The sequence below is a fragment of the Oxyura jamaicensis genome, chromosome 7, assembly GCF_011077185.1.
Source record: "Oxyura jamaicensis isolate SHBP4307 breed ruddy duck chromosome 7, BPBGC_Ojam_1.0, whole genome shotgun sequence".
Lineage (NCBI taxonomy): Eukaryota > Metazoa > Chordata > Aves > Anseriformes > Anatidae > Oxyura > Oxyura jamaicensis.
The window spans coordinates 35,442,049-35,456,975 of record NC_048899.1 but is presented as its reverse complement, the minus strand read 5'-3'; the positions used below and the strand labels follow the sequence as shown (position 1 = coordinate 35,456,975).

Sequence of the window (14,927 nt, the reverse complement as noted above, 5' to 3'; positions counted from 1 at the left end):
GAGCTCCTGGAAGTGGACGGGGATCTTGGCATGCTTGGCCAGCTAGAAAAAGGCTGAGAAAGGCTGTGATTGTTCTCTCCAAATATGTTCGTGGGGGTAGGAAAAGGAGCAGGAGATGAGAACAGGACAGCAGGGAGGGAGAAGAACTGTTTAAACTGAAGAACAATGTTGGCACAAGAATAAATGAGTATGAACTGGCCATAATATGAATTTCTGAAACACCCTTTCAAAGAAGCCATGGTAGCAAATAAAACTAAAAGAATTTAAGATGAAGCTTAATAAATTTATGGAAGAGGACACAGAGCGTGGTACCTTGTGATAGGAGGGACTGGACTAGATCACCCAGGACATGCCAATCCTTTCTTTTCACATTTTTTTTAGTATTGTCACAATATTAGAAATGCTATTATCTGCACTTACTTGAATATAAAAACCACAATGCCAGAAATCAATGAGTTTGCTTTGTTCATACAGTATGACCAGCTTATGTTCATCTAATGTAAAACATGTGGGACTTGGATGAAAGCTGCTGTAACACACAAAGTCAGGCTGCTGGGACTCTAGGAAGAGAGAGTACGGAGTGCTTGGGAAGGGGAAAATGCTCTCGATGAGCCTGTACCAGGGATTAGGACTCGACACAATCAATTTGCACAAGTGGCTGCATGCAGAGTTTGGTAGGGGCACAGACCACTGTGGACGCATCTGGTCTCGAGCCTCCTTTGGTAGCCACTTTCTGTATCTCTTCAGGTAAAGAGTCATCTGGACACAGAAAAATACAGGCAAAGGTCAAAAGGGCGAGGGAACAGCTTTTTGCATTCGGTGCACTTCTTCCCCTTCCCAGGAAAGGGGATCTCCTAATTTCCCAGGGAAATATTCAATAGCTCAGATGGTCTAACATATAGGACTTGAATAGCAGCCCTGCATTTCACTACCTGATTTCCAGTGTTTTCAGCCATAGAATCTCATCCAACTCATATAAAATGCAATAGTTTCAGAGGAGGAAAAAAAAAAAAAAAGTAGTATTTGATTTAAGGACTTTTGAAGTTGACATATATAATATCAAAATATTATTTAAGCAGACTTCCCAAAAGAAAACAAACATCCAACAATTAAAGGTTGAGGAAGATAGAGCAAGGAACTAAAGATTATTTCTAGATCAAATTGAACCAGTAATTAACAAGAACCAATGCTATTTTTTTTATTTTTTATTTTTTTTAATATAAAGTTCTGTTTGTTTTCTTCTATTGTGGAATATTGTGGAATAAATGTCAGTAACTTTCAAGTCTTTAAGCTTACCTCCTGACTGAGTTAGTAAAAAATAAAAATAAAAAAATAAATAAACAAACACTTTTCAACCTTTTGCACATAATGAGAATAGTCATAATTTGCATTAAATTGCACAGACAAAAGGACAAGTAAGTTACAGAGTTCCTTTCTCTACAAGGAGCACCAGAGAGACTGTTATGCCAAAAGAAAACCCTTCTGAGTGGCTGGGTACTGCCAGACATGTGTGCACTTTTAACTTCAAAACCTACATATAATTCTGCCTTATGCTTTGGAAAACAAACTAATTATCTGTAGAGAACAAGGGAGACTTGGCATTGCTGTATTTATACCACCCTTGTTAAGATTTGTACAGATGATTCATATATTTAAATTTAGAAATGAACTTGGATACCTTGTATCTTTTTTTTCAGATCTGATCTTGTGGGATCTTTCCAGAAAGAAAATCTTACCAAAGAATTTCCTTTTTATTGAGACTCTTTATCAATTTTATTTCATACTTCTACATTTTAAAGAATATTTTTAAAATTTAGTTGTATTCCCATTAAACTCAGCCTTTAATTATATTCATAACCATATATTTTTGATCCATGATGAACTTCTGTTGCTTCTCATGCAATAAAGGATAGAATTAACTTATAGAGTATAGGTTATGAAAACCAACATGTTAAAATTTCCAATGAAGGTGGTAGCAACATTCATTTCTACATTTGCTGTTTCAAACCTCAAGTTCCAGTATACTTATCTTTCCTAATAAAGCAGGTTTAGTATTTTCCATTGACTGTAGATGTGATATTTTATGAAGGAGAAAGGCACACCCATTATCTTTAAAGTAATCAAAAAATATCTAGTCAAGGATCTGAAATCCATTTGCCGTACTCTGTTTATACATGCACTCTACTTTATCAAATTATCTCTACCTCAATTAAATCATTAGAGTAAGTATAGCAGAACAAAGGATCAACCACGAGCTCATTTTTTAAAACAAAATAATTCAATGAATTTAAGAATCTGTTTTACTTCTTACCTTAAGTGAAAGTGCTGGTAGGAATCTCCTACATCTATATGAACATAAATGTAAAACCTGGACAGAGTGAACTTCATTCACTGCCATTAACTTTCCAGATATATGTTTCCAGATATATGATTTCTATGTATTAAAACACAACTGATTTTCAAACTTTTCAGCAGTTACAGCTCCTTGCTTTGGCTTACAGGCTAGTGTCAGAGCTGCACATGGAGGTGATGGGAAAGATCTCCATTAGAGGAGCTTTAGGATCTGCATAGGAACAAAGGCCTGTGTGACTGGGAGCCCAGAAATGACCATCTCCTACATGGCTCATGCAATGGGTTTGCTGCAGCAGGTAGCTGGGACCCCAGGTCTGCTGGCCCTTGTGTAGGTGCTCAGAGAAGAGACTTCCAGAGATGCTGCAGGGCACCCAGTGACATTGAGTGCTTCGTCCAGTCTTCAGAACAGCTGCACTGGAACATTTGTCTGGGCAGGCGCATGATTGCTATATATCACAATCTTTTCCTGAAATAAAGTCAGGCCAGTCACCACAACAACTTTGAGACACTTCGATCCACTACATGTGGGGTTTGCATGGGTGCACTGACCCTTCCTTTGACCAGCCATGGTTAAAACCCAGACAAAATGTTGAAAAGATACACTAAAAGACTGTTTTAGCTTTAAAATTAATGTTCCAGCTGACAAACTGCACAGGGACTTAACCTACTTTAGAACATATTTAATAGCATAATTTAGTCTCTAAAAAGAAAAGCAAAATAACTAATGATGGACAAATTTAGAGGTCGAATCTAGTTCAGATAAACATTCAAAAGTTCAGATGTTTAACCAAACCTTATCTTGTCCATGAAAAGCCTCAACCAAAGAGCTCTATCAAATATAAGTAAAGCACAGAAGATTGTGGAAACTTCTCCTTACAGAAGGAAAACTCGATTATCAGGAACCAGCACCTTATAGTGGCACTCATGTGGTAAGCAGTTAAGCATCAAAGCAAAAGGAAAACATTTTCAGAAAACTGTTTCATGGGAATAGTAATATTTGGATGAAATCCAACACAGAGAAAAGAAAATAATATTAAGGGAAAAGATAATACAAATGCAATTAGACTATCAACCAATAAAACTTAATCTGTGCTTGATAGATGAAACCTTCCAAGCTTAGAATGAATAAGGAAACTGGAGATCAGAGGAGTCTGCCTTTTGAAGTCTTGCTGTCCAGATCCTGCGGACCATTATCTAGCTGAATTTTTAAAGGCATTATGAATATTCTGTCATGGAATAAGAAAACTTTATTACTGTAATGACCTGTAACTTGAGCAGCAAAGATGAATTCCAAGTACACAACTGTTTGAAAAAGGTAAATTCAGCTAACTTGGTTTTCTGGAATAATACTTGCAAAATAAAAGATACGGTTTGAAAGAACATTTTCACTTGCTAGCCATTGATAACAGAAAGCATTACTCTAATGGACCCTCTCTCCATCCTCACATTCACCAGTCTCAAATGGATTTTTAAAAAGTGGATCAGCTGAGATGAGACCATTGCTGTGTCTTACCTGGCACTGTTTCTCATGCAGCACACCGTATCTACTACAGTATCCCAAAGTAAAGTAAAATTTAGACAAATGGTGCACCAAACCAATAGTGCTTTAGTATCCTTTCATTTTTTTTCCCTTCCCTCATGTCACTACTTTAATTCCTCTTTGCTTAAGCCTGTCCTTCACCTTTTTATGTCTCTCTATCCCAAGCCACTTTGGCAGTTTAACAAATTTACTTGTCTCATTATTCAAACTATCAGATGCATAAAATATGAAATCTAGCAGAAGGTTTTTTCTTTAAGCAAGACTAAAATTCTCAGTTCAGAAACGACTAATGTGTAACTTACATTGTTACAACAATAAATGAAGTATCCCTCTCTGCAATTGTCCCTTAATGCCAGTACTACCCCTGTTCCATCATTCTCAATGATCTTCACATACCACTGTCAAACAACTAAAGCAGTACAGTATTTTCATTATTTTCCATTAATTTTTAGTGCTATCTTCTGATTTTCATTCAGATACATATGAAGAAAGAAAGGTAGAAGCATTATAGTAACTTAAAATCATCATAGTTAATTTTACATGGACAAGAAAGATAAATCTACATATATTTCCACACAAAAAAATATACACAAATAATATTTTTGAAGGGACAAAACTTCTGTTGTTGGAAACCAACACAATGAGACAGATTTTGATTGAAATGAATGTATCCACAGCCCATTTAGAAGACTGTCAAAGAGTGACCATAAGATCTTCTCCTACACTACTTAATTTTTAGCCAACTTTCAGGCCATGCCAGCTAGCTTTTCCCAAGACAGAATCTGACTGATGTTCAGCAGCCAGTTTCTTCCAGAGACTCCTCCCAGAAGGTATTATGGACAAGGCAGCACCACGTTTGTTTCCCTCTGCCCTATTCTGCCCTTTACCTCTTGTCCCAGAAGACATTTTACCACCAAGTGTGATATTAAACATCTGCATATCAGACACAACGTTTTAAAAGCACCAGGCTGGTGGGATGCATGTAATCATTAGTTTATATCAGAGACACACATGTTACAGCCATCAGGCATCACCAGACATCACCAGGTGACCAGAGAAGATGTGAGGGAAAGCTTTATCTGATAAGGACACATCCAATCTGTCCTAGAAGGAGCTAGTATGGAGCGATGTGGATGCAAATTGCATGTCCCTGAGCTCTGAATCAAGCAGTTTATTAGAGACACCCAACAAGCTAAAGTTTAACTGGCTCTGAGTTATATTTTTCTATATCAAAGTCTGTTAAATGGCAAATTATCAGATCTTCATCTGCCTGCTTTCCTTTTCTGCCTTCCAAACATCTGGCCACCCACCCTTAGGCTCTGGGTCCTTGGACTAGGGGATAACCTTCTTCAGCAAAAGTGATTATAAAATATGCAATCAATGAGCAATTATAACATATATGGCTTATAAAGATTTACACACAAAGACATACTCTCTCTAGCAGAGAAACGATTTCTGTGTTTTAGACAAGGTGTCTTCATGAAGTTCATGATGATAAGCCTTGTGTTCTAGGCGTTTAATTTTTATCTCCAAAGAAGTGGTCATGAAACAGGTAAAAGCAAATGCTAGGATGCACCAGGAGAGCCATTTTCTTAGAAAAGAGAGAATTCTATTTCATGTAGCTGTGGGATGACCTTGTCTTGAACACCCATATGCAAGAACTATGAATTGATACAGGGGCAGATTCAGAAAAGTGCTATTGGAGATCAGGAAAAAGAGCAGCAGCCTTTCATAGGAAAGACAACCACAAATCTTGGCTGGCTCAGTGTAGCAAAACAAGCAGTAGAAGGAATATGACGGCTGTCTGTAACTCTATTTGGGATGGTGAACTTGAGAAGGAAAAGAACTGCTGAAAATAAAGAGCTAGCTAAATGCTGACATGAGAACACGTTCCTACCACAAGTCCTTTTAGGATAAAAATTAGAATAATGTTTTCAACTTGAAAACACTGAAGTTTTGGAACATCCTTCCAGCATGAACAGAGGGGCAAAAGCATTACTACTGAATTTCATTAATTATGAAAGGAATCAAATGAAGTAGTTGTTTTCAAGAACTGGGGAATTGATTCAATGCTACAAAAAGTCTGTCTGAGGCAGATAATGCCATGTTACACTTTTCAGTAATAGTAACACAAGTGAATTCCTCTCGGGTGAATCCTGGGCACTCTTAAGACAGTGGCCAATGGAATTAATTAAATGGAGCCAAATATTCTTGGTGGTGAGGGGAGCTGCTCGTATGTCATAGTGTTCTCTTCACCGCCAATATTTAAAGCCAGCTAGTTGGAGCCTTTTACTTAATTGAGAAACAGTATCTCATTTAACCCTTCAGTGGTATTCTCCCCTTTGTCTTTCAGAGGCACAATTGCAGCAGCTCTGTGTCACGGGACAAGCAGGCTTTGCTGCAGAACTGCATGTGCCTACAGCTTCTTACAAACTGGTCTTGTGCACCTACACAGCAGCCTGCCCTTAATTAGGAAGCTCTCTCGTCCCTTACATAAGGGTATATATCACACCTACTGGTACAGCAAATGGGCTCTTTTATCATATGGACTCCGTTACCGATGGAAGATTCTCTGATTAAAAGGTACCACTGGTTATAAAGAAATCCACCTTTTAAACTGGAAGTTTTAAGTGCTCCAATTACAGACATCTTTAATGTGCTTGTCCTCAAACTGTTTGTCTGGCACGTCAGCAGGCAGCTGGTGGAAGAAATAGGAGATCCTACCAAGCACATTCATTGCTAAAGCATTAATACACTCAGTCCAGGAGACAATAACGTGCTTCCATCCATTACACTCATCTTTAAATATTTGGGATTGGAGGTCCTAAATTAAACGAAATACATCCTCCAACCTGTAAGGTACAAACATTGAAATGATTTCTCCATGGGGAAAAAGGTGAGTCTGGGCAGTAAGTAATCCTATCTAGAGCCTGATTTATGGTCTCTCTAATTGAGCTTAATTTAGACTTTTATAACCTAAAAACCTCCTTATTTCTGTCACTTTCCTCCCAAAGTACCATGAGGATTGCATCTGGATTAGTTATAAATAGCAGCGAAACCTCAGAATACAGTGAAACCTACAGAATAGCTGTGAAACCTCAGAATACAATGTAGTCTGACGATCATTTTTCTGGCTACAAACTTGCAAGCAGGGTAGTCATTTCAATAATTCCTATGAGAGGTATCAGAATTAGGCTCAGGGGAGAGACACAAAGCTGTTCTGACTCTTCCTTCCCAAGGAGCAAAGCTCAACAGTCCCTCCTGCTTGCTGTCTCCAAAGGCAGTGGTCTAAAATATTTCCTATTACAGTGTAAATGCCTGCATCTATTTAGCTGTATCCCGTTATCAGGCTACATTCTCCCTCTGTGGAGGTGAAATATGGAGATGTAAAATAATGGAGATATACTTGGCGACACAGGTGATGGTGTGTCAAGCTGACACACAGTATATATTGTCTGTTGTCTCAAACAAAAATCATGGTATGGGGCACAGCATGCACCTAACTACTTAACAATGTAAACACTCACTTAGTAAGGAATTAGGAGACAGCACCAAACCAATGCAATTTGGGGCAATTGGGCTTAAAAGTGGGAAGACCCAGAGTGAACATTTTCACTCACATATCACAGGAGTTGACCCCAATAGTGGAACATTACTCTAAGAACATAGAAGTGGCCAAACTGCTCAGCTCCCAATGCCTAAAATGCTGATGTGCTGATCGTGTTTTCTTTGTGATTGCTTTTTCTGAAGCAATTGTCTGTTTGAATCAACCCCTACACATTTTTCCAAAATGCAGCTTTCTTAAACAGTGAGTCAGTGTGTGTAGTGCAGCAGGAAAAAGCTTAGAGTAATCATGACTATCCAGTCTCTACATGCCCCCATATCAAGTTTATCTTGAGTGCACACGTAGGAGTCTGTTTTGTTAAGAAAAAAATATGGTACCACTCTCTTCTTTGGCAACAAGAAGAAATATGGATTTGCAACCCACTTTTTTTGTTGTTTAAACTTAAGTCCTTCAACAGTGTTTTGAACAAACCTAAAGAGATTTTAAGACAGACATTTTGCATTATAACATTCCCACGGGTCGTATGTATGATCGTCTTTACTAAAGCTCCTTTCAGTCCCAGTTGAATAAATATGCATTTTATTTCACTAATCTTGAAACAACAGGAATAAAGTTTACTCAGGTCTTTTATACCTCAGAGAACAAAACAAATACTACAAATCTTTAGAGAGAAAGGATATACAAAAGGGCTTGAGGTGAATGTTTCAAAGCAAATACTCTTTAAATGATGTGCAAATTATTTCAGCACTTGAACATGATTTATGAAAGGGGATTAGTCCACTGAAACAAGAACCCAGTTTAAACTGTTGGGTTTCAAAGTCGAAGATGAGAAGTGTTTGCTGGAAATGGCAGAAGAAACCAGATAGTAATCTATAGTGAGGATTTCTGATTGATTCTCTTTAACTAAATCTTCCACTAGCTATCACTGTCATTCATACCTAACTGTAGTGGACAGTATAAAATACCTTCTTTTATGATGTGTTTCTCCATAAAAATGAAGTATGCAACAGCGATAATTAAGTAATAATGAGGTAATTAATAACTCGGTGACTAGCTCTCTATTTACCAGCATGCCCCATAAATGAGCACAAGGAATATGAAACAATTAAAGATTATCCAAGCTCAAACAGATAACTTTTATAGAGTTGTGTGTCAGTGAGCAGACCAATGAGTCACAGGTCACATCTATAATAATACATTATATTATATTGTAATATTCCCACATACTCTTCATGTAATGGGTAGGAGCTACTCTTAAGTACTATAAAAATGATCACTTTTATGTAATTGTAAAGATTAATAAGTGAGCTAACTTCTCATGGTTCTATAATGACCCCGCTGTTCTAGTAGGTAAAGGAAAATTTAATGATCCTGCTCAGATATGATTAATATCTAACTTTTTCCTGACTAAAAATCTGGACTTGGTTCAATAAAAATGAATTAAGTGAACATGCACTGATTTCCCTGCCAAACGTTTATATGGAACTTGGTTATGCCCAATTTGAAAATATGCTTTTTCAACCCAAATAGTAAACTCTGGAATGATTTTGGAAAGTGAAGTAGAAATAAAACAAAGAATTAAGGAAACGTTATAATATAATTGATGGAAAAAGGATATTCAAATTCGGGAAAAGTCCACATTTTTATCAGAACTTGTCACAGTCAGTTGTTATTTTGGGTGTGACATAATCTCCTTTTATAGTGACACAATTTGTTATTGGATTTGGCATGTTTTGCTTCCAAAATGCCAATATTATTACTTCTTTGTTGCTGAATCAGTATTTTCCTAAGCTTTAAGAAAACAGAATACCTATAGTAAATGTTGCAGAGAAACCTGAGACAAAAAATAAGTAAAAAATAGTGTAGTCCCTCCAGTCCAAATGAATGCTCCTGCCCTCCATAAACAGCAAGTTGCATTTTCTTTCTGTGGGCTTGATCAGTATCTGAAGCTGACTGCAGTCCTGTTGACGCAATAAAAATAAGTGCCAAACATACAAGGTCTAGAGTGATGAAATTAACATTGCAGTAGAAAGCTGCATATTTGCATGTAGCTAGACTTTTGCTTTCTATTTTAATTGTTGGTGGTAATGCAGCACTAAAATACATTACTATTTTATATTTCTTGGTTTTATTGAAAATAATAAAATTGACCTATACATAATGCTACCATTGTAAACCAATAAGACTCCCTAAATAGCATCCATTTAGCTTTGAACCTCACATCTAACTAAAATAAACGGGCTGTGGTAGGGAAAGAAGCAAGCACCACGCCAAGCCAGAAAGGGTTAGAGCTTTAGAGACTTCTCTCGTTCTTTCCTCAGCTCCACTGAAAAACCAGAATGGTTTTCTGTCATTTCTTTTTGTTGTTATTGTTTTGTCTGGTTTTGTTTTCTTTCCTTTTTTTTTTTTTTTTTTTTTTTTTTTCTCTCACATTGTACAGTCTCATTTATCTAACAAACTGCATTCAGAGATGATTCTGGACATGTTAGCAGTTACTTAAGAATATTTACATGCCATGCTTCAATTTTCAAAATTCAGCCCTCTGATGGAAAGAAAGCTAAATGAAACAAGAAAAGCAACTTTGGGCAATTTTAGAGCACACACAGCTCTTGGTTAAAAGCTAGGCATGGGGTGCCTGACTTAACCAAAGGATTTTGTAGTGCAAAAAATTGAAAAAAAAAAAAAAAAAAAAAAAATATACAAAAAAAAAACACCACGGGTGAAAAACCAAAACTATGAACCAGAAGATATTGTTACATATATATATATATATATATATATAAAATTAAAAAGATGCTGGGAGGCGTATCTACAGACATTCCCCTGCGGTCATTCCATGGGGAAGCTTGCGAGCTAGCAGCAAAGAGCAATGCCTTCCCCTTTGGGACTAAAAAGGCCCATGACTCCTGGTTGAAAGTGCAAGAGGAATTTAGGTAAGCAAAATATCATTATTTGAGTTGGCCAGTGGCCAGGGTGGCTAACACCCTGATCCTAACGAAGAGGGGAAAGGAATCCCAAGCCTGCTGTTTAATATGCATGACATGTCGGCTTTGCTGTCAACTTTTCCTTCCACCCCCTGCTTTTGTCTGCTTTTTCCACCTGTTGCAACTTGTCCTCATCCAGGCTGAGAGCTTGCTGGGGCAGGAATTGTCTTACTTTGGTGTCACATTGTGTCTGGCACAATGACGCCCCGATCCCCAACTACTCTTATTGAGGCTCTAAAGACATCATGAATAACAATAACATTGTGCAGCCCATAAAGACTTCCCTTTTCAGTGATATATATATATATATAATGGTATGTATATATATTTTAAATCTTGACACTGTAATTGTGGCTCTTTCAGCTAGAATTTAAATATGGAGGAGGTTTTTACAGGATCCGTCACACTGCTGCATTACTAACCACCGGATTTTCAGTAAAGTGTTCTTGAAGATAAGAAAAATATGCGAGTAGAAACAATAAAAATAATGCAATTCAATCTTATCAATTCAGGCAGTTCCAGCTTTTATGTGGCAAACAAGGAGATCAAATTGCATTTATCTAATATCACAGATTTTTTAAATGTCTAAAATATTTAATTATTTTGCTTTGGCAACCTAAAGCTGAGGAACAGATTACTGTTCCCACTACATAAGGAAATAACTGACAACAATTAGTATTTATTCTTGTTGCTTTTGTAATAAAAATAGAATTCCATCACTTTCAAGGAAACCTAAAATATTAATAAGAATGTGATGAACTGAGTAAATGTGACGCCATAAGGAAATGATGGAGAACAGGTTGGAAATATAGTGCTTTGGGAATGTATTGCATTATCAAGCTTGTGATTGTGCATTTTGACAAGAGCAGCCCTCAGATTGATACGGTAGCCAAAGGGCACTCTTCCTACTGCACAGCCGTTTGTTTCCGTCTGGAAAAGGGGGAGGAGAAGAGAATTGATCCCAGCCGACAATCGATAGTGACTCAAGCCCCGGCTCTTCCACAAGAGGTCACTCCTGAGTGACAAAATTCCCAGAGAATGGCCAAAATGCAAACCAGAAAGCAACCATGGCCAGAAAAAGCAGCATCGAGTGCAACAGAGAGCACAGCATTGGTTTTACCACCTACACTATGACTCTTCTGGCAGCTCCTGTAGTCCATACTCACAGGAAGGTCTGTCATTTTTTGGATACCTGGACAGCTTCTGGGACACATGCGATGCACAGATACTCCCTTCCTACCACGTGTCGTGACAGCACCTCTATTCTCATTCTAACCCCACGGCCCCGTTTTCATGTGATAAAATTAACATGGCAGGCTACTCACCAGCAGACCCAATTATAATTGGTACTAATTACTATTTTTTTTAATTTTTTTTTTCAACCTAAAGAAAAGAAAACCCTACAGTCTGAACGATAACGAAATTACTTGGAAATTATGAAGTCTACCACCAGTTTTTAAAAGATTTCTTCACATGGAAAGGAGCAGTGGAGTAAGGCAGGTTTCTTGCACCAACTGTACGGTGGAGATTGCTAGGTGAAAAGCGTGTTCGTCCTGCCTAGGCACTATCTTCATAAATTAAATGAGTGAAATAGTTGTCATCGTAAAATAAAGAGCAATCTCTTTCCATGCATTTGAAAGCGGGATCACACTTTTAGATATTTTGGTAACATTTCCCAAGGCCATCCTTGGTTACTTCTTAGCTCAAGAAAACTTCAATTAAAACATGAATTGAATCCACACTGGATGAGAAGCCACTGAAAAGCTGCATGACCATGAGGACAGACATTGTATGAACTTTGGAAATTGAGTCTGGCAGTTTAAGCCCAATTTTCAATGAAATCAGTGTCTACAACTCAAAAAGCTTAACTGAGAACTACTATTTGTCCTCATAGTGTAAGCAGAAGCAATAAGGATTAAACATAAAAAAACAAATTCCTACTACTTGGTCTCTAGGAGCAGTCTCCCCAGTTTTAAATTAAAGACTAAGTCATTGGAATGATTTAAGTAGAATATACCTGTCCCGTATATACTTGTGCTGCTAAAAAAGACCACCAGCACAGCAGTATCTAGTCTAAAACTGGACATCTTTTGCAGCTCCTAAATGCAGAGAAGGAAAATACAAATGAGTGAGCCGTCTGAATATTTCATTAAAGATTACTGGCAGTGGTGGTGGCCTGCTAACACACATCACTTGCTTGTCTTTCGTGCTATAATGGAGGAGTTTTAAGCCATCTTTTAAAAATCTCCTTTGTCTGGATTCAACATTGGCAGCAATCAATAATATAAGAGCACTATAAAATTATAAAATCATTAAACTTTACAAGAACTTTATAAACACACTTGCAGATATTGCACATATCTTCTCTGTGCTCTGCAGTCAAACTGGACAATGAAACGACCACCTGTTAACTGCTAACAATGTGTCATTACCAGTTCTCATGCCTTTTTAAAGCAATTTTGGCTCTAGCTGCCGATAATTCTGGCTACGATACTTGTGTGAACATTAAGGGCACAGAAAGCCAAAGGCAGAAAACTGACAATACAGTTTGTGCTTAGACTACTAATAAGTAAGTGAATAATATGATTTTTCTAATTCCACATAATTACTTGATCTCGAGGGGCCAAAAAAGTTCTGAATACATATTTTAGAAGCGATCCAAGCTACAGTGTTTAGATACAAGCTTCGATTCACTGAGATTTCACAGCAGATAATTTCACATTTTTTAATAGTTTAAATAGCCTTGAACAAAACAGAGGTTACTCATCATTCTCTAAGGTTTGAAAAGAAACGTAGAGTAAGTCTATGCCACTGCTCATATTCACTTTTTCTGTTTTGTCTGACAAATTATCATTTAAAGATATGTGAGAAGTCAAAATAAATAAATAAAAATGCCCCAAGTGATAAGACAGTTTATGAGCATTTTGCTATTAGCTACAATGAGAGCAGAATCAGGCCCTCAAAACTACCATGCTCTCAAGACTTATTTTTTCTTCCTTTGAGAAATGCAATGTAATGCACAGCAGAAAGATATTGGGACAATTTTTCACAAGCCACATTCAGGCTTCTTTTTATTTTATAATAGAAAGAGAAACCTTAAAAATATATATATAAAAATCTCCAAGATGACAGGAAAACAACAACAAAAAGCTCTGGTCTGCAAAAAAGAGACTATTTAATGAATCTCTGTATTTGTGTGTGTGTGAGCGCATGCATGTGTGCATATATTTATGATTATGTGGATAATTATCATTAAAAATAGCTGTGTTGGGTGTTCTCAATGCAACTCTTAACATCTAAGACTTTGATCCTGCACTGAAATGTGTGCAGGCAAATTCCTGCACAGACCTTCAGCACCTATAGGTATCTTGTACCAGCACGCGGGGCTAAAGCTGTCACGGTGTTTACATTAGCAGCAGTATGTGACTCCTGCTAAACAAAGAAGAAAAACAAAGATCCAGAAGAGAGGATGAAATTAACAAATGCTGAGCGAGTGATTTGGGATCACCACCAGCTCCTGCTGCCCACCGTACCGCAAACACCTCAACACGAGCTGGAACAGGAAAGTCTCAGTGGACTGATGCCCCTACTAGTTTTAGATCACTTTCTTTTCTAATCGTACCAACAAAAATCAATCTCAATCCCTGAAATTTACTTTCCATAAAATTATAGATACATCCCTGATTGTCGGCGAGAGAAGATATGCCAGGTCTTTCAGCAATTCAGTGTATAAATATATAACAGGCAAAATTACTCTAGCAATTTGAGGTATTTTACTAAAATGGAAACAAAGCAACTGCAATAGACCATTAGCATAGGACTCATGTTGCTTATTTTTTAAAATAAATGGCTTGAATAAATGTCTTTTCTCCTAAACAAATATATTTTGTTTAGGAGGGAATGTCACCCTTTAAAAGTATGGAGCTAGTAACTGTCTTTACTTAAATGCAAGTTATGTATATCAGCACAGAACACATTCAGCTTCACAATTCTCAGTGATCTTCCTTACATTTTATATGTAATAAAAATTATCTTACCCTATAACGGCACAGTTATTTTAAAAAGGGGAAAAAAATAAAATCAGAAAGGAAAAAAAAATCTTACTTAAAGATTTTCTGTGTTCAGGCTTTGGTTCTTTGGATTCAGTGTCTAAGCTATTCAGTAATTCGATGCTGGAGGATCTTTTGAGTTTGAACTCCAAATTTCTCGATGTGCAACTCCGTTCTTTTGGCTGGGGAAAGAATATATATATGTCTGCTTTTAATAAAATTATTATTTGTAAGAATGAAGCAATAGATTACAGAATGCCAGTACAGAATCAGAAACTAATAGACACAGCAAGTGATGCAGTGAGTATGTAATTTAAGGGAAGTGTAATGCAAAATTTGTCATATGGCAGAGCTTTTATGCCCCTGACAGACTGATCTTAATTTCTGAGATAAATTCCCATTTAAGTAAGGAAAACAAAAGGCCTGCTTCTTTAGGC

At 37.1% G+C, this 14,927-nt stretch overlaps 1 protein-coding gene across 4 annotated transcripts in view; it reads right to left on the bottom strand.

Annotated features, from left to right (window-relative positions):
• ARHGAP15 (Rho GTPase activating protein 15) overlaps positions 1–14,927 on the bottom strand; it is a 332,778-nt gene that overhangs the window by 144,271 nt on the left and 173,580 nt on the right. For all 4 annotated transcript variants that reach the window (XM_035331541.1, XM_035331544.1, XM_035331542.1 and 1 more), the window contains one exon: positions 14,546–14,672. In XM_035331541.1, the coding sequence (XP_035187432.1) occupies positions 14,546–14,672 (127 nt within the window). The remainder of the gene's footprint in view (positions 1–14,545; positions 14,673–14,927) is intronic.